The 17,220-nt window shown below is 41.2% G+C and overlaps 1 protein-coding gene across 1 annotated transcript in view; it reads left to right on the top strand.

Moving 5' to 3' along the window:
- Positions 1-2,775: 2,775 nt before the first annotated feature.
- The window catches only part of itga10 (integrin, alpha 10), a 28,666-nt gene continuing 14,221 nt past the window's right edge, over positions 2,776-17,220 (top strand). The window contains exons 1-7 of the mRNA XM_044033560.1: positions 2,776-3,582; positions 11,221-11,332; positions 11,416-11,525; positions 11,622-11,710; positions 13,312-13,426; positions 13,550-13,677; positions 14,283-14,431. Coding sequence (XP_043889495.1) covers positions 3,531-3,582; positions 11,221-11,332; positions 11,416-11,525; positions 11,622-11,710; positions 13,312-13,426; positions 13,550-13,677; positions 14,283-14,431 — 755 coding nt within the window. The 5' untranslated portion in view covers positions 2,776-3,530. The remainder of the gene's footprint in view (positions 3,583-11,220; positions 11,333-11,415; positions 11,526-11,621; positions 11,711-13,311; positions 13,427-13,549; positions 13,678-14,282; positions 14,432-17,220) is intronic.

Below are 17,220 nucleotides of genomic sequence, written 5' to 3'. Positions count from 1 at the left end.
GACAGGTGAACATTTAGAAGCTCAAAGATGGCGCAGAATTTATCGTCTTCTCTTCTTCTTCTTTTTGTTTTACGGCGGTTGGCGTCTATCTATGGGTGCATTACCGCCCCCTTCTGCTCTGGAGTGTGAACCAGAAAAAAGGCCAACCTCACAGCATACACTCACGCACACATAAATGGCACATACACACCATGGATGACACACACTCTTCGCAGAATTTATCTTGAACAAAAACTTTATTTAAATTGATCATATGCAAACAAACAGAGCAAAGCAAAGTCAGGTTAAAGTCAAATAACTGTTGTTCCACATGTCGTATAAAAAAACAAAAAAAACACAACAGATAAAATACTATAATTTTAACCTTTTTACATTCTTAAGACCTTTATGAAAATACCAAATATATCAATACAATCACATACAATAAATAAGAAAACTACACGTGTTCTTCCAAATTAATTCAAACCTATTAAAGATTATTAATAGCTTTTAGTTACTTATTTGGGGGCCTTTGCTCAGTCATTAAATGGACCAAACTGGATATTCACATACAAATGATAAATTTCAAACTATTCACTTTACAGTTAACCTCAAATTTCCATCAATATTATATTTTTCATTAATCAGTGCATCACCAAATATCATGTAAACTAATACATTCCAACATTGGACTGTATGTCCCCAGTGGGGCACGCCCCTTTTATGTTGTATGTTCATATATTTATGCATCATATAATATGTTTTCCAATTCATTCTTTGTCAGGTGAACCTACATCTAAAATAGTCGTATTTCTTTTGAATGTTTCATATAAATGTGGTAAATACTGGATGATGCTCTTGACAACAGTGTTCATGGAGGAGAAGTAACACTAGTGACCTGAGAGTGGCGCTCATGAGCTTTACGAAAACATGCAGGACAGATCATGGTCAGTTCATTATTTATATAACGTGGCTGTTGAGTAGCAGTATGTACGGATATTCAAAGTGTCACCTTTATAATGAAATATTATATTGTACATATTATAATACATTAGTAAAACGTGTTGACATGCTATAATTCTCCAGGACACTTTTCTCCATCAGTAAACCTGACCCGTTATGTCAAATACCTGACTATGACTATGTGGACTATGAGTAAAGATATATGTTAAAAAATAAAAAAAAATTACACACAACTTTTAACTGAAAACACCATCAGTCCCACTGCATGTCATTTACTTCATATATTCTGATGCTCAGGCAAAGTTAGAGAACTACGAAGATACAAAGATGTTCTTTTCTTATTCATAAAATGATATTTCTATTTTTTCAAAGTTAGTACGGACAACAACAAAACACTGACCCAATTGTAATGACAAAAACACAACATAACAAAACAAAAACAGATAGACAAACAAGCTTGACCCCTTTAAAAACATGATCACAGCTTATTTTGTATTACCACTGTTGTTTTAATGCTTAACATGCTGGACATATTAACATAGATGGAGGTGTTGTCATCAAGGAATGACATTTGGCATTCCTGTATTGGTTTTCATGGATGTTTTTCAGTATCAAGCATGTTGACTTTTCAAACACAGGTGGAACTAATAAAAGTTGATGATCCTTCTCTCCGGGCCACACGGTTGGTGTAGTGGTTAGCGATTTTGCCTTTGCAGCAAAAAGACCCGGGTTCACAACAGAACAAGGGTCTTTCTGCATGGAGTCTGCATGTTCTCCCTGTGTGTGTGGGGGTTGTCTCCGGGTTCTCCAGTTTCCTCGCACAGTCCAAAGACATATGCAGATTTGGGGACTGGGCAAATTGGACACTCTAAATTGACCATTGATGTGAGAGTGAATGGTTGTTTGTCTCTATATGTGTCCCTGTGATGGACCGGTGTCCTGTCCCGGGTGTACCCTGCCTATCACCCTCTGTCAGCTAAGATTAGCACAGCTCCTCCCGTGACCCTAATGTGGAGGATAAAGTGGTAGATGATGGATGGGTCACTCTTTCCCAGTAACTGTTGTCATGTAATGCAGCATTTTATGCTGTGTTTCACATGTCAGCATTTACAATCCATTCCCACACTGATAACTGAGTCACTGAAACATTTACAATTCTGTATACCTGTGCAATGGCAACACTTCTTAATAGTAATTCATTGATTCAACCAGAATTATTTGTAGCCCTTTTTATAAGCTGTACAGTCACTAAGATTGTTTTTATTGCCTATGAAATAATAAGAAATGTGGGTTGCCAGGTTGGAGCAAACATTATTTGCTTAACTCGTAGAGAAGAGCAGCAACACAGAGTAACTCAACTGAAGTCAGACTTGACTGATTGTTGTTTACGTACTATATATTGATTGATTGATTCATACATTCATTCATTCATGGATGGATGAACCTTTCACACCAAACCTTTCACAGTGTCCCTTCAGACAATTGACCTCCAGCCACATACCCCCCAATCCCACACATTTTGTTAGGCACCCCCATGCATATTTTTTGTCAACACAATTTGGCAACCTAAACTATGAGCCATGAACATTCATTCATCCATTCATTCATCAGTTAAATGAGAGTAACCCTGTATCCCAACAAACTGTCTATATATTCCACAAAGCTGCAGATCTTATAGAACGTCTTAAAAAGTAAAAGAGGGAAAACTGTATTTCAGAGTGAGTTTGAAAAAGAAAAAAAGTGTAGATGGAGCCAGAGAAGGAGAGAGATGTGGGTTTGAGGTTGCTGGAGCAGTTGCTCAGTGAGGAGTCTGGTGGATGGAGGAGGACGGTGGAGGGAGGGGACCTCATCTGCGCACAAACGTGCTCTTTCATTTCAAAGTGAAGCGTGGAGGCACATGTTTACATCGACACAGACGCACCTGAAAAACAACATTTTCTGAATAAGAAACGCAGCCTGGATCGTGGACAAGTTATCAGAGGAAACAACTCAGATCAAACGTTGAGCTTGATGATCGCACTTTGTCTCCAGGAGAGTTTGATCTTCAAAGACGCGCTCCGGAGTCCGCAGGGAGATGGCGCGCTGCTGACTGACTGTTTGGGAAGGTGTTACGCATTAGTGATGGTTTGATGACTCTGAAGTGAGGCCTCTTGTTTGAATGGGACAGGTGCCACGATTTTCACGGCTAGAACATGGTTCACTGTGGTCTCAGTTAGGTTTTTCTGCTTTATCCTCAAGAACGCTTCAATCACCGCCACAGAGATTATGACCGTACAATCTAATCTCCTCTGCTGTCACTCAAATACTCCTTATTCCGGGCTTTAAAAAGCGGAGAGACACTAAAATCACGGACGAGTGGAAGAGGTTTCATTTATTTTAAAGTCAATCTGAGAACCTGAAGTTCTGAGCCCTGAAGTGAGCCTGACGCACGAACGGCAGACATGCAGCACTGGAGTTTACGCATCTATGGGGAAAGAGAGCGCTGAAAAGCGCGCGCCTGTGTGTGTGTTAAAGCGAATGTGTGTGTGCGTGGTAGAATAGTGAACTGTGTACAAAGAGGACTAAAACGATAGAGACTTGTTTCATAAATGGAGTTGTATAAATACCTGATGTGCCTGGAGTTCATCCTCCTTCTTAAAGGTAAGAAACAGTTTCTTCATTTTCACAGTTGTTGCATTTTGAATAACATGTCGTTTTGTTCTTTTGTTTTTTAATTAGATCAAGTCATTCATTGATTGTCAAGTTACTTTACTCGATATAAACTCTGTATAAAAGCAATCTCTGGTCTATGATTGATGCCCCTTCACTGCCAGGTCACACTCACGTCCAGTGCTGTCTGCAGGGTGACACGGTCATTAACTTCAACCACAACTCTTGCTCTCCAACTGACAACATATGTGAACCATGCAGTCACAGCTCTCACCCACGGTGTCCCAAAGAGCTTCTCTCTGTGTGACAGTGAGCACTGACCATGAAGGCATTCCTAACATGACTGTGTGTAGAAGAGTAGAGAAGCAGCAGGCATATTAAAACATATGGCTACATTCCATTTGCCAAACAGATCACAAGAATAGGAAATGGTCCAACAGAGTTCCTGATTTAAATTCTGATCCTTTAGTCAATCATTCAGTGATATCAGTGCTGGGGAACCGGAAGATGTTTGGAGCTATCAGTGATATATGCGTGTATCCTTTGCTAAAAAGGTAACTGGTTCATATCCTCTTACAGTTGGCACCTTCTGACCCTGGCAGCTGTGTAACACGACCTCATGGGCCATATCAGCCATTTCCATTTCCCTTAGACCCGATGTCTTAGGTTCCCCTAATAAGGCGTCTATGCCATGAGTGTTTTCTCCGTGAAGCATGCAACATCAGCACCCAACCATTAGTCACGTTTGCTGTGGCAGAGAGGACGCCTAGACCTCACTGTGCCGTTCCTGCTGACCAGGAAGAAACCGAAGAAAAAGACCATTGTCGTCTACCAAAACTAAGCGTTTATGCTGCTGATAAGCCGGAGTTTAAGTGCTGCCGTATAGCATTCAACCATTAAGGCAAACAAGATCAATAGGCCGAGAAATGATATTGTGCGTGGCATGTAGCAGTCATATCAGCCCTGAATCACACACACAGTGTGTCTGAAGTCAGTCTATAGATTTCGAAGTGATAGTTCTGCCATCTTTGACTCTGCTATCTTGTCTGTAGCCAGCCTTTTCTGACAGGAAAGGGACGTTTATATACTGCTCACTCTACCACACAGAACCTGCTGGTCTGCTGTTAGAATTAGTCCTTTTTGCAGACACACCAATTAGTGATAGTGAATTTGCCCTCATTTAACCCATCCTTATTACACACCAGTAGTGAACACACACAAGCCAGGCACAGGAGCAGTGGGAAGCACCTTGGGCTGCTGTTGCCTCATTTGGTTCAAACAAAGGAATTTGGGCATCAACATCACAAAATAACACAACTGAACTTAATGGAGGCAACAATGAATCAACTACTCCTGATTTTCGTGATATAAATTTGTTGATTTTCTCTTTATGGACTTGGGTGCAGACGAGTGAGCATTTTACAAAGCGCAACAAACTTTTGTTTGCAGTGTTTTGTGGGCCACACAACAGAAAAAAATTGTCAAATATAGTTAAATACACTGGTGTGGTGCTTGTACTTGCTGGTAAAGTAAATAAATATTCAAACTTTGTCAACTTTGCGTCGCTTTAACTTGGCGAACAACATCGCGATGCACTTTGTCAGTTCAGTTCCAGTAATGTGAGCGTCTCTGACCTGAAGAGCAGAGAGTGAGTGACTCATGTTGCAGCCGATCACAGCCCAGCACCATGTTGCATGTGTAACATGATTTACAGATGTCCCCAAATCAGATGAGAGCCACTGAGACTCGGTTGAAGTCAGCTTCATTTACAGAGAGTTTGCGGGGAAAATGAAAAAGGTTTAGATATTGTGGATTTGAGCCGGCGTCAATTTAAGCATTTGTTACATGGTTAAAATCTGCTTTTCCTTGTGATTTTACTAGAAGCCATATTTTTTACTGTGGGCAAGCATCTGCGTCTCAGGGTGGTTCCCAACGATGGCAGCACACTGGCAAATGCACCCGGTGACATCAGCGCTAACTATGTGTCAGTACCTCATACAACCACACTTTGTAAATCCCAAACTAGCACTTTAAGATGTTTTTGTGATTTAAAATGTGTTTGTGATCCAGAGCTAATATGACCACAACGTGCCATGCACAACATCATTTCGCAGCCTATTGAGCTTGTTGTATTCACAAGGTCAGTGTTAATGTGATGTGCAGGAGCAGTAAGAATGCTTCAAACACTGAGGTTTTTCACACTGCATACAGTATGTAGCCTACACACATACTTATATGCTTGCCAACTGTTGCATGAGGTCAGGTTTTACACGTTACCCTCCATAAGTAGTTCCTCCAACTTTTTTGTTACTTCAGTGTGTGTTTTGTGTTCTCACTGGTGAGTGATGTTTTCTAGCTGCCATACAGGAACATGTAGGTGAGTGAGCATGTGTGTGATGTTAATGGTTTCAGCAGGGCTCGCCTGATGCAGGCCGCAGGCATCCCATGTCTTTTACACTCTGTTATGCTTTACTTAGATGTCAAACACAGGTGTGTGTGTTTCACTCTGTTTCACCGGCCATTCATAAATTCTTGATATTATTCTCCCAGCTATCTTCTTGTGTTTTTTCCACTCTCCTATCATTTGCTGACTTTCATTTTTATACTCCCCTTCTTTTCGTCCACCCCCATTATTCCCCCCTCGAGAGCATGACAGACATGAGAACAGAACACGATCGAGATAATGGAGAGAAAATCTGTGAAAGAGGGCGAGATGAGGTGGAGGAATGAGACTGATGCTTGGGAAACATCGTGAGCCAATTAGATTGTAGAAACAGACACTCGGGCAAACATCTCGAGTGCAGGACATTTCACAGAGGTGCTGTAAGTCATGGATGAAAATTGGAGAGATTGGCAATAGGACAAGGAGGAGGGAAAACTAAGCATGTTAATTCATTTAACACAACATACAGCAATGTCTTTGCATACTGCAATAGGTCCTGGCAGGTCCAAAACACTGTAGTGTCGAGTTTCTTTTTCTCAACACGTTCAGTGCACTTCGCATGTGCCACACACACACACACACACTGAGCAGCAGCAGTGCCCAGAGCCAAGCGTGTGGTTGAGAGAATCTGGACTCAGTTTGGCTTGATAAATGTTTGTCGCCAGTTGTCATGGCGATGGGTGGTCAGACAGCCTGTGGTATAGTGTCATATATAAACCCGCATGCAAACAAAACCAGAGGGAGAGAGGACAGGACAGGGAATAAAAGGGAATGATGGTACTGTTTTGTGGGAGTCTGTGGGGCCTTGCGGTGAGGTACAGAGTATATGTTTCTGTATGTTACAGGAGAGAGCGTAAGAACGGGGAGTAATTTATGGGTTATGAGAAAATGAGAGCGCTATTGGGGCATGAAGAAGAAAATCAGTGGCAGGGCTTGTTATCAGAGGCCTGGTTTGTTGTGGAAAGTAATTTGGAATCAGAGAGGGTGGGTGACGCTGCAATGAAGACAGAAAGATTTTACAACATTGTGTGTAAGACAAAATGGTGAGAGAGAAAGAAAGATTTAGTATGAAGGAATGATTCTGTCCTTGCCTACGCTTATTTCCTTTGCTGAAGTGTATTAAAACATCTGTGTATCACAGAAAGATGACTGAATATCAAAATCACGGGAGGTTTACACATTGAAGTTTTGTGAAGTTTTAAGATACACACAAGATAAATCTATAGTCATGCCAGTGGCTCTGTGAAGCTGTTTCTGTGTCTCAATGTGCATACTGATATGATATTTACATTGTGTAAATGTCTTTACACTGGGAAGAATAAAAACATGTTATGGACTATAAGTACACAGATGGGTCAAAATGATCATAAAGTTGAGTCTAAAACAATGGACACTTCTTAACTATGGTTGCCATTTTAAATATGTAATAGAGAAGGATAGGGAGAAGCAATTTACTTGGTTAAAGTAAGTCCAGTTATATTACCTCCTGAATATAATGAATATGATCCACATCCACAAGATTCACATTGCAATTGTTGTTGAGATATTTCAGTCGCTCCAATCGTTGGACCAACCAATAGATCAAAATAATGGTTAGTGTTGTTGCACTTGCTCCAGGAAAGACCAAAAACCAATAATCGATGACTGTGCCTTGGCACTTGTAGGTGTTTCAACTGAGGGCCCTTCTGCTTTCAGACAGACACAGTTCTGGTTCTGGCTCTGGTGCCGTTCCGGAGCATCAGAATATTGGTGCTTTCTGGCGAACCAGCCCACGTTCTCACCAGTTTAAGAGGAACCAAAGTCAGAGGACGTTACTCTGTCTCACTCTCGAGGAACACCAGCTATTTATTTCCATACTTCCTCTACTTGTCGTCTTCATAACCCAGAATACGACACGGCCACTGATGATCTCATGGTTTAAGAGGAAGAAACACTTATTATTTTCCATATTTGCATGTTCTCTCTGTGCTCAGGCATCATCTCACTGTCCACACACATGCATTAACGAGGTCTATGTCTCACCTATAAAAGAAATTCTAATCTCAGTGTGTTTCTTATTAAAATTAAAATTAAGATTAAAAAAGGACCATGCTGGTTGGGTACCCAACAACAAATCAGGTTACAAGAAGAAGCAGAAAATGACAATATCAATGCATCGATATTATAACAAAACATCTGCAACACAGAAGAAGAAAAGTCGAATCAGGTTGAAGGATACAGTATGTGAGTGCAGAATAAGAGATGGAAGAAAAGCAGTGAACATATCTAGTTTCCAAGTGGAATCCCCCTCTGACTGGCCTGGCTGAGGTAAATGTTGGTGTGTGTGTGTCAGTGTGTATTTGTGAGGAAGAGTTTGTATATAAGTGAGTGAGTGTATAATGACAGCAGCAGTCTCCTGATCTCGTTCCCCGTCCTGCACCACTTTTCTCTCTCTGTCGTGCAATCACTGAGTTATGTTGAGCGTGAGAGTTACTGTACCCTCCGATGAGGCAAAATTACACGTCAAGTCAAATTAATAAAACACATCTAACATACAAAAGGGGGATGAGTTAGATAAATATCACAGTCAAGAGCTGCACAATGTTTTTGAGAGTGACATATGTAAAGTCATTAAATGTTAATAGTTACTGGGGTTTATTACAGTCAGGTTTAAAAAAAACAAAACTATTCAGCTTAAGGAATAAATTACCTTAGAAATCACACAGCAATTTAAAACTGCGATATGTATCTTTGAAGTAAACAAATGTCTGTTACATTCAAAAACTACAACACCATTGTCTATTTATTAAGCCTTTCAGCTCTGAGGCTTGTCAGAATAGTGACGAGCAGATGTCATGTTGACCGGGGACATTCCCACACTACACACAGGAAGTGATTTATTTTAAGTCAAAACAGATGGAGGCAACACTGACATTGACACTGGCACAGGTTGGAGTTTGACTGAAAACACAATGAAACAGCCCCAAATAAATGTTCCCTGTGTAACACACAAACAGTCCCTCAGTCAGGTCTGATAGTACTGCTTGACAGAGTAATCAATAATGCTATATTGTTTTTGTGCATGAAGAGGTAGAATAACAACATCAGCAATGATGACCAGAAGTTATGCACACCTCTTATGACCATCATGACCATCAGGCCGCCTGGATTTATTTTGATTCCCTGGCTTCTTTGGACGTTCAATGAGCGATTCATTCTGAAAGTGAAGATAACTTTCACATTCAATATCTGGCAGTGACAAAGCTCTATTTCTCTGCCTTCCAGTGTCCATCCATCGTCTACCGCTTTACCCTCCACATGATGGTTGTGCGGGCTGCTGTGCCAATCTCAGCTGACATAGGCTGTAAAGCGGGATCACACCCTGGAAAGATCACCAGTCCATAGTTTTTAATTTTCTAGATATCACAAACGGTCTAGGAGTTACGGTAATGAGAAGTACACCTGTCAAATCCTGTCGGCGACGACAGGATAGTGACAGAAGGGTTAAACCAATGTTAAAACAGTGTGTCAAGAGAAGGATGGAGTGATGGAGGGAACAGTGACACATAATAGCCTCGGCATGAGTGTATTAGAACTGACTCTAATTACAGTAACGTATGCAGGTGTGTCATATCATAGTCATATCCTTCTTGTAAAACTTTAAAGCAATAGTCTGATGTGTTCGGTGATGTTCTTATTTTGGGCAGACAAACTACTTCCTCCGGTTTCTGATCTTTTTGATAATTATTGAGAATAATTATTCTGAATTTCAAAGCCAAAATTATCTTCTCATCTATGAAACAAGAGAAGTGAATAAGTCTAGTTCCCAAAATGACAGTATTTATGGTTTCAGTTTTAATTGGACTCAGGAAACATTTCAATCATGTAATTGTATATTAATGTCACTTGTTTTAGAATTTACTTAAAACATTATTTAGAGTTTCCCTGGTTTGTAATTTGTTTTCCTGCTTCAGTTTACACTCAGTGAACTGCCTGACAACTATCATGCTGCTGCCTTCCTCACCTCTTTCACACACTCTGGGCATGAAGGGCGGACTTGTGTGTCATAACAGGGGGCTTACTATACTCCATAGTTTTTCTAACCCACACCCTTCTCTGCTTTGCTTCTTCTCTCCCCCTCTCTCTCTCCTCTCCCTCCCTTTCCCCTCAAACTGAACTCCTTTTTCCTCAGAGGTTGCATTGGTCGTTCTGTTTATCCATATTTTCACCCCCCTCCTTCTTTCCCTCAGCTTTCTCTTCAACACTAAAAGAAAGAAAATGATCATCCAAGTCTGCACTGTAGCTGTGACTGCAGTTATGTACCATTTAAATGGCTTATGATGTTATGTTAAAGGTCCAGTGTGTAAGATTTAGATGAAATCATTTCCGTTTAGCAGAAAAGCAATAAAAAAAAAGCATGTCAAATCACCTGAATGTATGAATTATTGGTTTCATTATAACAGAATGAATCCTTTATATTTATATTGGGAGCAGGTCTACAGAGCTTAATTTTAAAAATCTCTGAAAGCTACCAGAGGTTCTCCAGCCCGCAGGCCAATCACGGCCCTCGGTCAGATTTTGTACGGCCCGCAGCTTCCGTTTTATAATGTATTATTTATGGCTAGGGAAAGAAAATCGGCTCTGGTCACATGTAGTCCCCATTAGTGCAGCTGGTAAGGAGTTGTGCTTTGAACTGGAGGCCAGTGTGACAGACAGATACATGCATTCACCTCCTGTTATGATATCTAACTCCAGATGTGAAAGAAAGGCAGAATTTTTTCATGTGCTCACTCACATGCGTGGCTTAGCTTTGCTTACATTGCCATTTAAGGAAAATAAAATGATTATAAACCGTGCATTTGTATGTAACTTATACTGTTACCATTGGCCCCTGGGAATCTTCCCATTATCAAATCTAGACCTCATTAAAAAAAAGATCGGGCACCCCTGTCCTACATGCTCGGAAGACAAGGATAATATGTGATAATATTCAACTGCAACACACAACTTCACCAGTAGATGTTGCTAAATCCGCGACACTGTACCTTTAAAGCTTTGAAGAGCAATAGTCCGATATTTTGGTAGATGTGCTCGTAAATGAGAATGGTAATAACGTTCATGTTTGCTCATTACATTTAAGGTCACTACAGAAATCCCATTTAATAAATCATCATAATAGTTTGTCACTGTATTTTTGTGTCTTTCAGAGTTCTGTCAGTGTTTCAACATAGATGTGAAGCATCCACGCATCTTCAGTGGTCCAGAGGACGCTCTGTTTGGCTTCTCTGTTTTACAGCATGAAGCGGATGGAGAGAAATCGTAAGTGTGTATGAGGGAGAAGGAAGGGAAGACACTGAAACCTTTTGTGATAATGATAATGGACTATATCACTTCTGTTGAAGAATGCTGGTTGGTGCTCCCTGGGATGGGCCACCAAACAACAGGAAAGGAGATGTTTACAAATGCATTGTGGGAGAGGAGAAGAATTCAAATTGCAGCAAGGTGAATCTAGGTGAGGTGCAAATATCCAGACCAAAATCCACTATCTCCATAAAAGTTGAGACTCATAAGCTACCTGGCGCTTAACTGTTCTGTCCATGTCTCGCAGGTGAGACTGCTCTTCAGAACGTCTCTAAAAACCTGAGGAATTCTCACCTGGGAATGACTCTCACTCCAGACTCACCTGATGGCTTCCTGGTATGTAGTCTAAACACTGGGAAATAAATCTTTTTATGTTTGCTGCATGGTCACTGGGATCATCTGTGACAGACTGAAGGGATGTGGTGAACGCAGGCTGTGTTTGTTTAAAATTATTTGAATGAATCATTTCTGTTTTTTTATTTGACTCCATCGTCGCTAAATTTACCTGCTAAATGTCCCAGAAACAACACCCGGCAGATGTTCACTGTTGTTTGAAGAATTAATCTATTAATGAAATAGCTACATTTTGAACTTTCAACGATAAACAAAATCAAGTTCATATAGTGTTGCATCCACATTCTTGCCTCTACCATCCTGTAAGAGGAATATTATCACTTCCTGCTGTGCTGAGTGTCTACAGTCTGCAGCTCTGTCTTGGCTGCTCCAATCCTGATTTCACCAGTACTGAGGCTTCTGGCTTTCATACAAACACAACTCTGCCTGGACATGAGGAAACACTCTGTGTGTGTGTGTGTGTGTGTGTGTGTGTGTGTGTGTGTGTGTGTGTGCTTTTGCATATTCGTTACTATGTCAATGATTTTGTCCATATACAGCTTGAATGATCAGCAAACATGCTCCATGTTTTGGTGTCTGCCAGCTTTTTACTACTGAATCGGGTTTGGAGTCGTGTACAGTTCATGCTCGCCAGCATAACCCACTTAAATGTGTGTGTGTGTGTGTGTGCCTTCACTCCAGTGGTCAGGTCTATAACAGGATTGGAATGCGTCTCCGGCCCTTTTGTTAATGACAGACCTACCAAAAGCCATAGCACCTCTCTTGTTTTTCTCCATCTTTCTCCTCCATACTTTTCTCTCATCCCTCCCTCGCTCCATCCCTTCTTCCTTCTTCCCTGCTTGTCTAGGTTTCTGAGGAAAATCCCATCCATAATGACAGGGCAAGGCAATATCAGGATGTTTCTCTTTTTCTCATTCTACCCCAAATCAACCCACTTTCAGTCTAGCCCCTTTTGTCTCCCAGCTGTACGAATGAGTTTCTCTTTTATCTCCTTTCGCCACGTTCCCTTTATTTCACCCCCATTTCTCTCTTTCGGGCATAGAAGCCAAATAAACGGCATGCTTTCAAGACAGAAATATTTGAAACTTGATACCACCACCCCACTGTAACCCGCTTACTTTTAACACAATCAGATTTAAATTGTTTTACTGGTCTGGTGTTCCAGCTCTGTTAAACCACTCATGACAACAGTGGCTGCCAACATATCATCAACAACCTCTCTCTCTCTCTCTCTCTCTCTCTCTCTCTCTCTCCCTCTCTCTCTCTCTCGTCCCAAAACCACACCATTGTAGTTTTTTTTCCATGACTTATTCCCTTGACTTGTTTTCTTTTTGGTTCCTCATCCACCCTTTATTTATCTGTTTCTTTCCGTGTTTACACTCTGGTCACCCGGTGACATTTGTCTACGTGTTTGAACCCTTTGATAATGAACAACAAAAACACATTTAGAGAGCGGAACATAAATACTTAAGAATATAAACGGCTCAAATTGACTGCAAATGCCCCCCTAAATTGGCTCACCTGTAAAACAGATGCCATTGTGTGTGTGTATGTGTGTATGTGTGTGTGTGTGTTTGTGGCAGGCTTGTGCTCCACTGTGGTCTCAGGAGTGTGGTACGTCTATGTTCAGCACCGGCATCTGTGCCTCCGTCAGCGATGACCTGGAACCAAGAGAGACCATCGCTCCAACGGCTCAAAGTAACCGCACATTTGCACACGCACGCATACACACACACAGACACACACGCTCTGAGGCAGAGAGACATGCTGCACTGGGCTGCTTTAACCAACCAAATATTTCTGAATTCCCACATTTGGCAGGATGCTCCACATACATGGACATTGTGATTGTACTGGATGGCTCCAACAGTATTTACCCATGGTACGAGGTCCAGAACTTCCTCAGTAACATCCTCAGCAAGTTTCACATCAGCTCAGACCAAATGCAGGTAAAAGTGCAAATCAACATGTTCATTGCCTGTAAATATGATTTACATTAGTAATGGAAAATTTTGACTTTGTCTCCCACTTAAATCTCTGGAACCCCTTAGCTTTTTGCCCTGAGCAGTAGGACGGGTTAGTCCCTTGAGTAAAAACATGCACATCGTGATACATATAAAGAACTGGTTTGGCAAATTTGTCCAGAATGGATTGCTGTGTTAATCTAAAGGGACATGAGCTGAGCTAGCTTGAGGTTGAGGAGGAATGGAAGTTGGCCGTGGGGGTCTGAGGACTTTATATTGGGCTAAACAACAAGAGGAGAGAGAGTGAGAGAGAGAGAGAGAGGTGAGAAGCAGTTTGGGTTTAGAAAAAAAAGGGTGGGGGTGGAGAGAGTAGCAGGCAATGTGAGGTAAAGAGGAAATACCTCTGGTTTTTGAATGAATTCAAAAACTCCCCAAGTGCGCTGTTTACTTTGCTAAAGAAAGGGCTGGCACTTCAAGAGATAGTTCACCCTAGAAACACAAGTGTCAGATGTTGCTCTCCACAAATATGTGCTGGCTCAACCATGAGCATGTGGCATTATTGAACTGCTAACATGTTTGTGTGTGTGTAGGTTGGTATACTGCAGTATGGAGAGGTAGCAGTCCATGAGTGGTCTCTGAAGGACTACCAGACCACACAGGACGTGGTGGAGGCTGCCAAGAACATCAGCCGACAGGAGGGACGAGAGACGCGCACAGCATACGCCATCCACATGGCCTGGTAGGCCTGTCAATCACTGCTACGTTGCCCTTATTGGTTGAGCTTTCTCTATGAAAACATACTGCACATTTGGCTAACCAAGTGGAAATTGTCTGACTGTTTACATTTTGGTGAAACATTCTTATGGGGTTTTCCTCCAAATATATCACAGTATAATTTGTGTTTATAATGACAATCAGGTCTATTTTTCTTCTCGTCTGTTCATTTCTAGAATGATGTGCTCCAGTGTGCTTTTCATTTATGCCTTACCAAGTTATCAGAGGGCTTAGACTAAACATGACTGGCTACTTAGAACACCTCCAGTCAATATTTGTATTCCAATAGTGGATTGAATTACTGAGTGTCTCATGAAAGGAATAGCTTGTAGTGTGTAACTATCCTTATGCTGCTTTATGAAACAAACTTTCATAACAGCTGTTTGCACTGTCAAACCCACTGTGAAGCACCAAACATGAGCAGAAACATAGTGGACCATTTAGCTGGTAAAGAGCCACATTTTTCCTTCAGGAGGAGACCAAAGAAATGAATATTGGACTTTGTCGGGAATGTCCACTTGATGTGTAAATAAACAACTGTTTACTCACATTGAACACAAAACAACCACGTCTGTCATCATCTTCATGATATTACCATGAGAAATAACAAACATTGGAAGAGTTTAAGTTTGCAACCCGAGTCCAAAGAATCAGCTCCGCAGGCTCAGGATCAGTCGCAATCTCTACGTCTTAAAATATATTTTTCTTTTCAAAATAAAATTCCTACTTTAATAAAGTCATACCCACATAGAGCACCACACCCAGACCTGATGTGTGGCCGTGTGGCCACGACATCCGTTTTTGGATGTGTGTCTTGGAGAAGGCCTGTACTTCTACACACACACACAGTTGGTTAGAAATGAGGTTCTGCCTCATTAGGTTCAGGTTTTGGTTGCTGTTAGGACTACCGGGTCCTGAAAAAGGGCATTGTTCATACCAGAAAAGTTCCTAACATGCAAGCACACAAACACACATAGCTATTCTTCTTCAAAGCCTTATCCTGAAGCAGTTAATGTCTTACCCTATAATCACTAGTCACATCTCAGTCCTAACCTTAACTAGTTGGTTAGAAATTAGGTTCTGCCTCATTAGGGTCAGGTTTTGGTTCCTGTGAGGACGACTGGTCCTGAAAAAGGTTTTTCTGTTTGTAACAGAAAAGGTCCCAAAAATTTATTTTCAAAAAAATAAAAAAATTCAAGGACATGTGCGCACACACACACACACAGGAGAGTAATTGGTGATTTCCTGTTTTCTGGTACATTAGTCAGTAAAAGTTGGAGGCGTTTAGGAGGGATATTTAAAAGGTAGTTGAAAAGCAGCGACTGTGACATGGAGCCAGGGAAATTGTGTACCTGTGGGCTGAAAACACCAGTCACACTACAACACACTCTGTCCACTCTGTCTCCCACTGTCTTCACCTTCCATCCAATAGAATATGGTGAAAATGCTGAGTCAGTAATCAGTATGAGACCCTTATTACTTAAAGCACTGAAAGTTTATTGTGTCTGTGCCAGGCTAAATAAATCCAGCCCATGTTGCGGTTTGTGGAATTTCTAAAGATTTTAATTTGATATCAAGAGGAGGTGTCATATCAAAATATGGCAATTTGTGTAAAAAGGACTTATCCAAACACATGTGCAGCTTCTCACAGATGGACATATAGAGGTGCTGGCAGTGGGCAGGAAAGTGACAGGGTAGAAAAACAAGGAGATTAGCTGAGCTGGACTGGCTGTCTGCTGGGTCAGCAACTCAGCTGCAGGTGTGGCACGACCTGACCGAGCCTGGCCGGCCGAGAGCTTCTCCTACAGCTGTAAAAATACACACTCAGACACTTACAGGAGGAACACACACACACACACACACACACACACCAAACACACACTTCAGATTCACAGGCGTACAATTTCATTTTCTCGATCTACAAAGGCATGGACCGCATTCACTCCTTGGCATGTTTAACCTGAACTTTAACAGCATGTTTGACTTTTAACCTTTGCCCCTAACCTGGTCCTTATTATAAACTTAACCCTAAACCTGGGCACATAGCTAAAATAGCCCTCAAAAGAACCGTTGACACGCCAATCTGTCTCCTTTCATGTCTCTCTCTCTCTCCAGAGGTTTGATACTATATGCTGTATAAGCAGATTTACAATTGTTTAAAAAATGTAGACATGGCTGGGTAAAGTGAATTACATAATTGGAAAAAGAATAAAGCTCTAAACAAAGCTCAAGAACAGCTTGCACACAGGGAGGGAGCAGACAGAGGGGGCGTGAACGTGAGGGCGACACAGTCGGGAAAATTGGACCACATGGAGACACTGCGAGCGAGACTGGCTAAATTTAGAAAAAAGATCTGAAACGAGTTGACAACTGCGCACACAAGATTTTAATTGACTTGAGACTATAAAGCAAAAAGATATTAAAGCCTCAAATTATGACGTGGGAAATATGCTCGCTATGATGCCACTCTGTAATATACGGTATGAAGCTACAGCCACAAGCTGAGTTTAGTAGAGCACAAAGATGGAAATATGAGGAAACAGCAGGCTCTGTGCACTATAAACAAAACCTGACCACTTTATTATCATGGTGATATTTGTTATATAGATTCTATTTTATATTTTGTAGTTAAAAATTACGATGTAGTTTTCATCATATTCTAATTTTATGTTTTAATTAAAAATAATGGCATAGTAACATACATTGCATTAACTTTTATGTTTCCTATGTAGCCTGACGTGGATTTCCACTGTA

The sequence above is a fragment of the Solea senegalensis genome, linkage group LG9, assembly GCF_019176455.1.
Source record: "Solea senegalensis isolate Sse05_10M linkage group LG9, IFAPA_SoseM_1, whole genome shotgun sequence".
Classification (NCBI taxonomy): domain Eukaryota; kingdom Metazoa; phylum Chordata; class Actinopteri; order Pleuronectiformes; family Soleidae; genus Solea; species Solea senegalensis.
Note: the sequence above shows the minus strand (reverse complement) of the source record. Positions and strands in the feature narration are given on the sequence as shown.